Source organism: Hippocampus guttulatus, chromosome 8 (assembly GCF_054856545.1).
Source record: "Hippocampus guttulatus isolate MCC_2025c chromosome 8, RoL_Hgut_1.0, whole genome shotgun sequence".
Lineage (NCBI taxonomy): Eukaryota > Metazoa > Chordata > Actinopteri > Syngnathiformes > Syngnathidae > Hippocampus > Hippocampus guttulatus.
Genome location: NC_141268.1, coordinates 10005265 through 10020004, shown reverse-complemented (window position 1 = coordinate 10020004; position 14740 = coordinate 10005265). Strand labels below are relative to the sequence as shown.

Sequence of the window (14740 nt, the reverse complement as noted above, 5' to 3'; positions counted from 1 at the left end):
CCCTGCGATTGGCTGGCAACCAATTCGGGGTGTCCCCTGCCTACTGCCCGACGACAGCTGGGATAGGCTCCAGCACCCCCCGCGACCCTAGTAAGGATAAAGCGGTTCGGAAGATGAATGAATGAATGTTCCAATACTTTGCCTTCTTGAAAAAAAGAGGGTGGCTTTAAACAAAAGGTGCTCTGTTCTGACCCTTGGGTTAACAAATCATGAAATAAAAGCTGGAATTCTGAATGTTAGTCTCAAATTCATCTTTTGATCTGAAACCCAAAGGTTTTCAGTTGACCCCCAAAAAATAAAAACAACAACCCCCCCACCAAAAAAACCCCCCACCAAGAATTGACCTTGTCGTTCCAATACTTTTGGAGGGGATTTTATAGCTGATAAAGGTGTCGTGACTAGAAATTGGAGGCTGGCTGCATTTGAACTTGAGAATTCACCATTGATGCTTGACACAAACGTTAACATGCCTCCATTCGGCGCTAAGCGGGGCTCCCCTGCTTTGGAGCGAGTCTTCACCAATCGATCGCTCATCATGTCTGCTTCGCCCAATTCCGCACTCAAAGCTGAAATGAATTATTTTTACGAAGCAAACGGAAAACTAGATCGCAAGGTAGCGGGGAACCGTGCACAGCGCTGCGTCTGCCACTGATGAAACCTGCATGGGCGAAAATACCCCTTAGTGTGAAAAACATTTAATGCATGAAAGCCATTACCCACTTTTCTGCTCCCCCTACAATGAAAAGTCCCCCTGTTCCGTTATACAAACTCTTTTTCTCTGCTCTTGCCTCGTTTACACATGGTTTACACATGCGCAGTAGTACAGGAAGTATTTGTTTCAGACGCAGCACAAACTTTGCATTGCTAAAATGGCGACAAAACGGACCTTTGCATACCAAGGAGTGAAGAAAAGAAAAGCTTTAACGCTTGAAGGCAGGATAAAGGTAATAAAAATGAAAGATGGAGGAAGCAAAATAAAAGACATTATTCAAGAAATTGATGGAAGTGAAAATAAATGCCGAACGTACTGTAAATTTCGCAATTTCTTTCCCTTTTTTCTTTCTACGCTGGCTATAAGTGTATGCTCATATTTATGCACTATTAGAATAAAAATAAAAAGTAAACATATACGTTTGTGTGTGTTTGTGTGTGTGTGTGTGTTCGTGTTTACGTTCGAGATAAAATTTGCAACAGTGAAAAGTTCCCTGTTGTGAAAAATTTCTTGCTGCAAACATGATTTCGTTGTAGAGGAGTTTCACTGTAACGTGATTTAAGGTGTACTCCTGCATCTTGCTGAAAATAATTTGCTGAAAAAAGCTGTAGGTACCTGTAACTGTAATGATAATTAGCGCTGCCTGACTGGCGATGACTGACTGGCAACCACTTCAGGGTATATAGCCCGCATCTCTTGTTTTATTAGCTCGGATAGGCTGCAGCTCACCCGCAACTGGAATGAGGAAAAGCGCTCCGGAAAATGAGTGGATCGCGGTTCTCCGCTTGGCGACCAGTCCAGGTTGAACCCGCTTCTCTCGCCCATTTAGCTGGAATAGGCTGCGGCTGACCTAGAATCCTAATGGCGAAAAATGCTTGAGAAAATAGTTGGCTAGACAAAACTTGCCATGATAGTAAACCTATTTCATGAATATACTGTACAACAAAGCAGTAAAACTACTCCCTTCAATTTTTACAGCTTGTTACTCCCTTAGAGGGACTATAAACCACAGTGACATTTTAGACGTAGCACATAAAGGATATCAAGCATAGCTCGACAGCATCATTTAAACGAGTGCGATAGAAGCAGAATCTCTGGCAGATGTTATCGCTGCACCAAAAAAAAAAAAAAATGGACTGCTTTGCTACCACAAAGTGAGCTTCTGTGTGGGAAATCGTTGATTTCTGGACTCGCCTATTGGATTACTCACGCAAGCCGACCCTAATTTAGCCCGCCCCTCGTTGCCCAAGTCCAGAGAGCCCTCGGGAGCCAGGCCGTGATTCAGCATCCATCCGTGCAATAAAGTGTCCTCTGCACTCATCTCACCAACAAAATGTTACTGCTCTATAACAAGAGTCGTGTTTCATGTTAAGTCACCTCAAAATGCACGCCAATGACACTGCTTGTAAAAGGGATGGCCCTCAAGAGAAAATTAGATGAGATTTCATCATAAGCCAATAAAGATCAACAGTTTGAATTTTTTATCGGAAATAACAAAAATAGAAAGCATGGGTCCCAGGTTAATATTATCATAAAACCTGCATGAATTGTAATGTGACATTCTTACCTGTCACATGTCTAAAAAGAGGACCGTCAAATGTGCTGTGACTGAAAAATGTTTAAACGAGAGTTTATTTAGTACGTTTGTAGCTCCGCTTCTGTCTCTGGAAAAAACACTGATTGGACCACTTTTTTTTTTTGCCACATCTGTTTATTTGGTCATCACATCAAGATAGATTTGTGAGATGACATACCTGACAAAAGCCATCTTGACTTTATTTGGGTCTAATCCAAGGCACTTGAAATGGAGGCAGTTGTGTGCCGACTGCCGTTTGAAAGTAATTGGTTCATGCTGAACACAGTCAACACATCCCAGTAATAAGAGGGTGTGCACACTTGTGCAACCACATCGTCTTACTTTTAATGTGTTTACTTCATACTTTTTTGTGTTCTCTTCTCAAAAATATGTTGTTTTTTAAATTTGAGTTGTTAAGCTAAGGGGTCACATTCATAGTGGAAAACGTTTTGCAATGATTTATCTTGGTCTTATTATTATTATTATTTTTAAGACCACCAAAACCTGGCATTTTAACAACAGCGCGGAGATTTTTTATATCCCCTGAAAGTGGCGATGAAGCGTTTTAATAAGTGTTATGACTCGGGGGTCCACAGTGGCGCCCGAATTATTGCCTTTGAATTATCTCTCGGTCCACTTGGGACGGGGCCTATCGCTAACATTAGCACTATTGACAGCATACCCCGGCGAGATAACAGGAAGGAAGGGTGCACTCCTTTTCCTGTGCCCTTGTTTGTTGATATATCTTTTTTATCTTTTGGGAAGCATCTTGTCCAGCTCCCCTGCCGCTTGGAATTCACTGAGCCCGCCCAGGAAGGCATGCGCGAGATGTGTGCGCTGATGGCAGATAATCGCCATGGTGACCCTTCCATCTAAAGGATTGCCTTTTAAAGATGTGTGTGTGTGTGTGTGTGTGTGTGTGTGTGCGTGTTTGCCCATTCTCAAGGGAAAATGGCACAGACTGATGGAGCCAAGTCACTCTTCCTTCAGATACTCTATTTTATAAAAGGGACATTTTGATGGAAATCGGACTTTTCTTGGATACAAATAACTGCACAATTGGAGACAAAGAAAAAGCGAGATCGAAGGTGTGCGTTCTTGCAGTGGCGGCATGGCAGCATATTGTAACATGGCAGTGGCAGCACCGCATAGCCCTGTCACATCTCGGAGTCTTTGAATTTTGATTCAGGCAAAATTCCTCGAATACTTAAACTTTAAATATGACAAGGACAAAATAACTGTGGAAAAGGTAAATAATAGTATACAGCAACAATAACAACTGAAAAAACATCCATCCATCCATCCATCCATAATCCATTCCTGCATGTTTTGGCCTCTTAGGGGCAGTATGGAGCCGTCCATGGATGGAGTACACGCTTGTTGCGATTGAATTCTATTCATAAAATTGATCGCAGATTGTTAAGAAATTCTGCCCTTGAGTTGTGTTTTCTTACCTCTGTTTGTGTTTCCACAACGGTTGTGTGTGAATATTTATTTGAGGCATAATATCACTGCCATCGATGATATTACTTTGACTTTAGCATTAGCACAAGTCATGTTTTAAACCTGAAGCATGTTTTTTATTTAAATATACAATGTGTGGAATTCTTTTTGTGGCGCTTTACGTTTTATAGTAAACTCCAACTGAGTGTCAATTAAAGAGCTTAAAGCACCCTTTGGGTTGGGATGGCAGAATCACTGCTTCACAGGCAACATGGCGCATTCCAGGATATTTTCACAAAGTTCTGCACAGGAATTTTCTTCGATTATGACATTGTCACGATTTTGTTAGTATTTCAAATCACTAACAAAGCTTTCTAAGGAGCATTCTGTATTATTTCCTCTCTCACCACAATGATTTTGTCCCCCTCACCTTTGTTCGCTAGCTACTGTGACCTGAATGTTACGTCTTGATTCCCACTGATAATCGAGAGCCTCCGTTTGTTGCTGTTGTTGTGATGTTTTGAACGCAGGCTCCCACCTCTTTTCAATGAATACAGATCAGCGTGTGTGTGGAAGTGACAGATAACCTTGTCCTTGGCCATATTTATGGCACACTTTGACATGATAGACAGATTGTATCACATTGCAAGGCAGCCGACTACCAAGCAGAACATATCGGAGTAGTTCCATGACATTACACACACAGGACCTTCGTTTGGTAGACTAGTGCCAGTGTGCTTGGCGGAAAAATTGGTGTTGCTTCATTTTCGTGCTGCTGTAAGACTGCTCTATGTGTTTTCTGTTTGGAGCCGTGATGTGCCTCTCTGGGCGTTTCAGCATACAGTGTTGCCTCGCCCCCGACTCATCTGACAATTTGGTAACAAAGTAGTTTTCGCTCGCCGTTCCTGCCGCAACGCATCTACAAATTTGGTTACACAAAGTGTGTGGTTGATGTCATCGGATCTCATCCATAAATATGACTCCACCACAGGATAATGCCTCTGTATCATTGTAGAAATCAATTGACTGAATGGATTATAATCATTGTCATCTTAAAAATAGCACTATTTCCCAAACATACAGATGCACGATCGGAGTTGCCAGGCGGTATCAAAATGCACACGTCACGTGCGCAGCCGACTACATCATCCGTGAGGAGAGATCTTGCAGTTCACCTGTCAATGTCATGCACGGATCTTCTTTGAGTCGACTTCTGTTTCCACAATGGCAAGCACGGCCTACTTGGGTGCACTGCGCTCAAGCCGCCATGATTTTGATGCTAATGAGGGATGCCACCAAATCGGCCGAGAATGGACTACTTCCATTGCACAACGGCACACAAAAGGGGCGTGCACATAGCTATGTCCAATTCTGCCGATGCAAAATCTAGCAAAATACCAAACCAAAGAAAATTCCAACTATGTGCAGAGTTAGACTCCACTTTGTGCTCGACTTGTGCTCAGCATGAAAATAGGGCCCGCAGAGTCCCAGTGGAAACGTGAAGTTGAACAATCTCAAATGAATGTAATATTGGAGCATGACTGTGGGAAGATATTGTACTAAAAAGTAATGCGTTTTATTTTTATTTTTTTATGAGCTGTTCTAAAAAGACTCGAGCACTTGCAGCAAAAAGATGCCAGCTCCTCTTCAAGTAAATGCATCCTCAGGCAAAGTCATTTATTTTTACACTGAGCATAAAGCCAAAGTCACTTATATCCCCGAGAACATACTCTGCGATATTCCTCCTTTATGAATGTACATGAAAGCAGCCAAAAGTTCAAGAATACAGATTCTAGAACAATACATCACATCTGAATATAAAGTAGCTCCATGTACTGAATATTTGAAATTAGTGTTGATAGTTTGCCAACTCGAAATTTCGAGAATACTCATCTTTTGTTGCCGCAGTAACCATCGATCACCAATTTAAGTGGTATGTAATAGCAGACCAGCCAAGACATGCCCCTTGTTACTGTTATGTGCAGTGCTGGTAACACTGCTGGCTAGACAACTAAAACCCAGTTCACGCGGCCAGGCAATCAGCCAGGTTTTGGAAGTCAAAACCTTGCACCTCCTTTATTGGGTACCAGCTGTGCATCGATTTTTATTTCTTTTGTTTTTATTTCTTGCCATAGCTTTCGAGGCAAGGCGCGATGAACATGCACTGTTATGATTAAGCGGTGGTTATGATCACTGTGATTGGCTCATTTGGGAAAGGAGGCGTGGCTACAGGTTTCACTGTTTACTCTTGTCAGCAGTGAACAATGGCTGCTAACTGTCTCACCAATAAACGTCATGCACTCGACAAGACAAGTTTCCAACTCATTTTTGTCTGAAAACACATTAGCAAGAATGAGCGGCTTTGTGTGTACAGACCACCGCATGAGATCACGATTGAATGCCAACATGACTAACATTAATTACAACCTCAAATCTCTCTCATCTCCCATTCTTTGTCCTGTTTTTTTGTGTGTGAAATATAGACAGATGGCAGTAACAGAATGTCACAAACCATCACTTCCTGTTCCGAGGTTTACCAAAGTTCACATTGCTGATTTATTTTCTGTGTGTGTGTATTAGTGGAGGGTTTATCTGATTTGGCCACCAGGCCGGCAGACACTATAATCCTGCTTGTCGTTACGTCACTCCCTTCCCCCCGGGTCCCCCCAAACAAATAGCCCCACCCTCACTGGCGATGCCTTCCATATTTCCCAAGGTCAATTCGGTAACATCCTGGCAGGACTTTTAATATGACAAATTGAACTTCCCACAAGTGTGAGCGACTAATAGAATGAGGAGCGATTGGCAGTAACGTCGAGGGACAAAAGGATAAGGACGGTTCTTGTCACGTCGTTACATTTCTTCTCATGATCTTGCGTCCTCACATGCAAACTAGCAGTGCACTCTTGTGACAAAGTACCTCATGTACTGTGTTTGCTACAAGTTGTGTATCCTGAAGTTGTATTGGTGGCATAGCAGCATATTATACACTTTTGTGACTAACCCCCTTATGTTCTTTGTGTATCGTCGATCATAGTATTGGCAGCATTTATGCAGCATATTTGTATGCCCATGCATAATACGGCAAACTGGGAAGCAGTGGCTCATTTCGGGAGCACAGAGCCACTATTTCTCCGAACACATTTGCATACTTTCAGCCAAAATAAACAAAATCGATCAGGAACATGAACCATCATACATCTTATTAGTGTACGAGGACGAAGCTTGAATGTGCAGAGGCGAGGACATTGATTCAAGCCAATCAAAAAATATACCTTAATAGCAATATTTCCGGGCCGTCGGCTCTCATTAATCATTTCCTCTCTTTCAACCAGTGCGCTACCTGCTAAAGAACAATGTGAGCCCAGACCTCTGCAACGAAGACGGCCTCACCGCACTTCATCAGGTGAGACCCAAGCTGTCTTTTTAACAATGGTTACAGCAAGCTTCATTTGTACGGTCCGATGTGCTCCTCAATGTTAAAAGGCTCTCCGAGTCCTTGTCACAGCATGTCAAACACCTTTCCTATTACCGCTGAAGACAGTTTTTTTTGTTGCCAATGTTTTCTGGCCATCATTGCTCATCTCTGTAATACCCCATGTCATCATCATGCATCCTGTTTTTTTGTTTTTGCATGCAACACCAAAGTCTAATCAGTTTCGATCCATCCAAATTGCTCTAATTTCAGAGTTGATTGCCATAGCTCGTCATTTACATTGAGTTCAATTGTTCCAGGTGAAATTGTCATCATAAAACCTTTAACTCTGAGCTGCATTTTTTTTAATCTGCATAAGTACTCTTTTTTTTTTCTTTTTACATTATCTATCCATCCATTTTGTGATCCACTTATCCTCACAAGGGTCACGGGGCATGCTGGAGGCGATCCCAGCTGTCTTCAGCCAGTAGGCGGGTTACACCCTGAACTGTTTGCCAGCCAATCGAAGGGCACACATAAACCGACCATCTACGCTCACCCTCACACCTCGGGACAATTTGTTCCATTAACCAGCCATGCTTGTTTTTGGAATGTGAGAGGAGAGCGTAGTACCCGGAGAAAACCCACGCAGGCATGGAGAGAAGATGCGAACTCCACACAGGAAGGCCGGAGCCAGAATCGAACTCTGCACCTCTGCACTGTGAGGCCGGCGCGCTAACCAGTAGACCACCGTGCTACCACTAGTTGACTAATCAACCCTATGACATTTTTTATGATATACTTAAATAAAAATACAATTCATTCACATTTATGCCACAAGACTGGCTACATCATGTCAAAAAGGACAGAGCGGGCTATATGTGGCCAGCAGGCCATATTTTGCCCACCCCTCCATGTTGATCATACGGAAGATGTTATTTCATGTTGAGGAAATGAGTTCAACACAGTCAGTCGTGTTGGAAAAGGAAATTGAAAGGCGCGCAGCTCTTTTCACTTGTTAATAGAGCCATTACTGGTGCTAATATACGTTCAGATTACCCTGCCAATGTATCGGCTCGTTTAATCACAAATCAACCTAGTTCTGTTTACAGTCATCTGCAACTAATTGTCCTCAAGTGTGATAATTACGATCAACTTGATGATGTAAGGATGCCATTCGGGCAGCGACAACAAAGGGCTTGACAGCACGGTTTCCTCCGCTCTCCAGAGAGGCACACCGAAAACCCCCCCCAAAAAACATCATGTTCTTGAGTTGAGTTGTCCTGAGTGCAACAGTGAACAGCATGTGGCAGACTCGCACTGCAGTACTTACAACGCAACGAGTCACTTACGGAGACATCGGCGGGCGGCACGACAGTGCAGAGGCAGCCTTTTCATGCAGATTCAAACAGGGCAGCAGAAAGCACGGGTGCTTGAAGGCAAAGATGTGAAACCATGTGCAGCGGCGGATGGGGGATCGCGGCCGCCTTCCTTCCCCCAAGAATACCAATAAGCTCATCTTCACTGAAAAAAAACATGAAAAGCAGAAGAGAGCAGTGCTTTAGAATGAGCGGCTGTTTCCAACTTTACTCTAGTTTAAAAATGTAAAAATAAGCTTTATACCAAAACTATTATTTGAGGATAAGCAGTTCGGAAAATGGATAGATGGATGGGATTACTGTATGTACTGAACTCATGGAAAATTGACTTTTTAATGGTTTGTTAGGTCTGGAGTGCCTGTCGACCCATTGAGCGTCAAATGAAACAACCAACGAGTACCTTTTTTTTTTTGTGCCTTTTTCTGAAAATGTTTCTTTGAGCAAGAATTGTGAATCATGCTGGGTTGGGACATAACAACATGACTAATTCCCCAAATTCCCGAGCTTCTCTGCCCGTAACTCGAAAGATGTTGATCCGTCATTTTTCAAGTTACAGCCTGAGAGCATGGAAACACCATCGTGTAAATTTATTTGAATAAAAACAAAAGTGATGGATCGAAAGTATCATAACACATTTTGAAAAACAAAAAAAGTTTTTGGTTTTGTTTTATATCCACTCAGACCTTCCGGCCGCTTTTTAATTTATTTATTTATTGCCTCATCGAGCACACATTTTTCTTCTAAGACGCTGTAGATACTCCTGTGCCCACTGAGAGGTAACAAGACAAACTGTGAAAGACTATCAGTCACCTCCGGCGTGCTTGGGTGTTTTGTTTTCCATGAACTGAGGAAAAAAAAACGTGCGGACACCATCATTTTCTATTTGGATCAATCAGTCTGTGCATTTTTCGTCAAGACTAGACCGTTCACTTCGGGTGTGATTGAATTTACACACTTGCTTTCACAAAGGCGCGCACACGCGCACGCACGCATGCACACGCACGCGCACGCACGCACACGCACACGCACACACACACACGAGAGCTGTTATCGAACTGGACATGTGGAAATCGTGCCTGTAGATGGCACATGAGAAACTGAATTTTGGAGCCCGAGGCAAACAAACCACAGAGTGGAAAACCATAGTCTTTATACACAAAAATACCAAGTGACTGCAGAGAGCAGGGCTGGATGCAGAGGGCATAAAAACATTCTGACAATGCGTCACTCAGCAACTCCACCTTAAATACTGAGAAAATCAAAGTGACAAAATAAGGACCCAATCCAAAACACACTCGCAACAGAAGCAGAATATAAAAACGTGTGAGCTTTTTGTTTTGTCAACCCAATATGATGAGATGGGGTCAGAGATAAGATGCGCACATACATTGATGCGGCGAGTGGCAGTGATCTCGCTTAAATGGGATGTCACATCCATTTCAACTATACTCTTACCTCACTGATATAAGTGTTACATCAATATATGGCTTCAATGGCCACACACACACACACACACACGCTCGCACACACATTTTAGTACTGATGTTCCGCTGACATGCCTTGATGTATTCCCTTCCCAACACCATAACCATTAACCCACTAGCTCCCCTTTGACATTGGCTCCATTGACACGATTGTTAAATTCGAAATAGCTGAGATGTGAATATTGACCGTGCAAGTTGATTTGCAATTCATTCGTGCACCTCTAAATTTTCTACTTGAGCCCCTAAAATTTCAGGTGAAGGGCCACTGTGCTGCTAGTAAAAAAAAGCTAGTATTGAGCTTTTTTTCAATGATATATCCCTTAGGCCTGCAATGATTAATGGAATGATTCTGATATTCTGACAGAAAAAAAAAAGATTTCCATGACTTTACTTACTTGAGAGGGTCTCTGTTTTTATTATTTAAAAAAATAGTAGAACGCATAACATGTAACATACGGTAAAAACGTATTCAATATAAGCTATGAATTTGCCTGAGGGTACAGATTTGGACGCGACCGTCCAAATGCGGCAATTGATTATGCCTTATACCCTTCCATGCACACTGCTCAGTGTGACAAAATAATAATAAATTGCACGCCCACATCACCTCGCTGTTTTCCCCGTTCTTAGTGAGGAATGCTTGTTCGCACACCATTTTGAAGCCTTGCTACTTACGAGCTGCAGCTGCTGCTCATTCAGAAGTTGGTCCGGGTTAATTTTCCCAGCATCCTCTACTTTACCCTCCAGTGAGACTGGGAGATTTTGGAGGGATTTTTTTTTTTTTAATGACAAGCCAGTCCATTGCTGAGATAGACTGCAGGCCATCTAACTCTAACCTAAGCACGTTCGGAAATTCACTCTGGCTCCCGTGCACTACTCTGTGAGTGGGTGTGTTCGGAGAGGTAGTGTGCACGCCACTCTCATTAGTTTCCGAATGCAACCAGGACTGGTGCAATGTGTCCCCAGTCGACGCGCCGAGTGTCCAGTGCTGTTTTGGTACACTCTGAATAGCCAAACGCCAAATATGAGCATCACTCTAAGTTTCCAAACAGTGAACTACACCCATTCATAGTGTAGTGGTTCACAAACCTGGTTTTCATGCAGGTGGCATGGAATTTGATACCCACTCACTGCCTGTGACTTTTTTTTTACTCTACATATGCTGGGATGAAAAGAAAAAGCAGCACAGAAAAATTGATGGTGTTGTGAAACACACTGAGCTGCCTGCTGGAGTGTCATTAACTAACATTTACTTCAATGATTTCACCGCTTAAATATGTATGAGGAGTGCAGCGAGGATTTAAGATGGGCACTTTAATGATCATCAATGATTTTTATTTAACCACGAGGAGCTTGGAGATGGCAATTTGGTGTGCCTCTGTAGTTTATTCAGCAGCTTTTATATAGCGCTTCATGAATTTTAGGGCCAGAGAATCACATTTGATAACCGGATGGTCATTTGAGACTCCTGTTTTTAGCATTAGCCTTACGAGTCTGAGGACGGCTGAAACATCGTCTTGATTTGGCGTGGCAGTCAACCTCAATTTGCTGCACCAAAGTCCGCTATGTGAACCGCTAAACTACCTCTGCCCATCTCCACGCCAACCATCCATCCTTTTATTTTCTATGTTGCTTGTCATCATTAGAGTCTCATGTGAATTGGAGTCTATCGCATGACTTTGGCGAGAAACGAGATACGCCCTGGACTGGTCATTACCCAAGAGACACAAACATTCACACTCACATTCACGTGAGTGAAGCAGGTACAAGTACAGCCAGAACATTCGTAACTTTTAAAAAATTAATCAATAAAGCAAAAAACAATCAATTACTTAGAATGGGCAACAGCAAATTTTAATCGTACATGACTTTGTGTGTCCCTAAACATATTATTGAGGCTGATTTAGAAACCATTTGTTTTCCGAACACATCAGGTTTTTTTTGCTGATATTTTCTTTGTTTCACTGATACAAGCTTGCACAATACAGACTTTACCATCTGTTGTAATTTGTAGCTATGGCGTTGTGGAAAATAATTCCACCAGTTACTGAACTAAATATATGTTACTCGAGTAATATCAATGATGATGATGATATTTCTTATCATTATTATTATTATGATCAAAATCCGATGTGCTGTAGACAAAATACAAGGGCAGATTCGGAATCAGCAAAAACATCTATATAAATGTTTTTTTGCATTTCTGAATTAAAAAAAGTTTTGTTGAGCAGTGTTATCCATCCATCTATGTGTTATTCTACACCACTCCTCATTAAAGTTGTCAGTAAATGGAGCCTATTGCAGCTGACATTCGCTGAGAAGTGTGGGACAACCGCGACACCCGCCACCCCCCAAAAAAACAAAAAACTGTCATATATTTTGTATATCACTTGTTCTCTTTTGGGTCAGAGTAATTAGAGCCTATCCCAGCTAACTTTTGGCAAAAGAATAATGATACAACCTGGACACACATTACAATAAAATAAATATTTCATCACCGATCTATCCATCCATTTTCTCTCCCGCTTCATTCAGGTCATGGTGAACTTGAGCAACTGTCTTTTGACAAGAGAAAGTGGAATACAACCTGGACTGGTTGCCAGTACCTTTGAATTTCAACGAGTGCCCTTTTAAAAGGCTAAATTCCGACTCAGTACAATCACCAGATAGATCACAAACTACAATGCCAGCCTGTCCTTGCACCCACACCATTTGACATTCAGTTCATTCTCGCAGGTGTGTCGTAATGTGAGAAGAAGAACACGCAACAGTGGTTCACACGGTCCACAAATCACAACCGACTGTCCCCTCTGACTCTTTTTTTTTTCTCTCCTCACTCACTGCAGCTGTGTTTCGGCTCAAACTTCTCCCGCTTCCATTTTTTAATTGCAGCCTCGCTCACTGGACCGATGCAACCATACTTCTCTTAACCTCACTGAAGAATCTCAGCCAGACGGTTTTCCATGCTTAAACTAGGCCATTTGTCACCCCCCCCCCCCCCCCCCCCCGGTGTACTTTTAATAAAGGATTTTATTAAAAGTACACAGGAGTGCTCTTGGAATGGCATGAAGGGCCAGGGCCTTAGTGGAGTCAAATGTGGAGCAAAAGATTTAGCTTAGCAGCCGGCTAGCAGGTGGGTGATGCGCCGTACGTGGGTTTATTCGGGGGGCTAAGCAGATTATCTTGGCTGTAAATTAGTGTGTAGGTTTGCATTTAAGGCATCTGCCACTGCCACGGGCTACTGGAAGCTGGAGATGTGAGATAATCCGCGCGCCGTCTTTTTATAAGACGGAGGGTCGTCGTAGTGTCGTTTCTGTGAGGCACATCTCAATTTGATCAGGCTTTTATTTTCACCGATAGAGGAAGTACTGTCCATGACACTCAGTACAGCCTCCACACTGCTAATTCTACATTTGTGTTTATCTGGGAGGAAAAGAACAAAAAAACATGCACATCTATATGAATTATGAATACACGATGTGGGATTCAGATCATTCAGAGTATGAAATGTCAATGGTAAGAGTTGCACTATGTAGGACCATGAAGTTATAATATTAATGAGGGAATGTCAAAACAAGCAAGTGGAGTCTCGAAATAATATAAAGATCTTGTAAAATTCAATTTTTATTTTATTTTTTAATTAATAATGGTCCCACTTAAAATTAGGCCTGTATTTCTATAACATTCACATTTCCTCTCCTAATGTTGTGAACTTTTTCCTATCAATGTTAACACATTTTCCATCGACTTAAGATGTATTTTTGTTTTTTATTTCCAATTCCTTTTTTAAACCCGCAAAACACCTTAAAATATTCCAACAATTTATTGTAACCATTAAAAAAAAATCAAAATAATGTATGACAAGTTTTTACCTGTTTTACCCCTAACATTGTCATTCTTTTCTTGAATCACTAAGCTTGATGTATGACTTTATTCTCGTGTGATATTTCTTTCATTTGGCCCTAATTATCATTGGTGGATCAAATGTTAATTTCCCTTACAGTACAAAAAAATATGAAAGAAATGTAATTAATTTGAAAAAAAATGATTGCTACAAATTCATGACTGGGGCTCTGTGATGTATGAATCGGCTTTTAAAATTGGACTGCAGTTTTTTCGCATTTGTCGTTTGCATGCGGACCACAACAATCAGTTATAATACAATATTCTGTTTGTGTAACTCCCGTCTCCAGTCGATTGTTATTTTGTTTTGTGGGCCTCTTATCTGTTCTTATTGCAATATGTGATTCGCTTTGTGCAGTAATTTAATTTCCTCTCATGTCTCGTCTAATGATCTTTTTTTTAATGATTTTTTTTTGCGCGCGCGCACACACACACACACACACACACACACACACACACACACACACACTTATAGTATCTGCACAGCCTTGTCAGCTGAGGCTACAAAACTCCATATATTACTAACAACTCTTTCTTCGTTACGAACGATGAAGTAGTGAATCGTGACGGATATGTGAATCGCAAATTGTGCACCTATTCATGATTTTTTTTCTCTCCATCTGTTTTTGTAGTTTATTTGAAAGTTTCTATGAATATAGGCAATTGTGAACATTTTTAGTGGGGAGTTCACCCTTCCCTATTCAGCTGCATCTCCCACAAAGAGCTGTTTACTGTAGTTGGTATTTTTATAGGTTATGAAAAGCAAGGCTGGCTTGCCCATGAGGTGTGATAGGAAAATGCTGAGGGCACCATGGACTCTAGGGGGCG

General features: G+C 41.8%; 1 protein-coding gene across 3 annotated transcripts in view; it reads left to right on the top strand.

Moving 5' to 3' along the window:
- The window catches only part of ppp1r16b (protein phosphatase 1, regulatory subunit 16B), a 64676-nt gene that overhangs the window by 38543 nt on the left and 11393 nt on the right, over nt 1-14740 (top strand). For all 3 annotated transcript variants that reach the window (XM_086117036.1, XM_086117033.1, XM_086117035.1), the window contains exon 3: nt 7067-7137. In XM_086117036.1, the coding sequence (XP_085973162.1) occupies nt 7067-7137 (71 nt within the window). The remainder of the gene's footprint in view (nt 1-7066; nt 7138-14740) is intronic.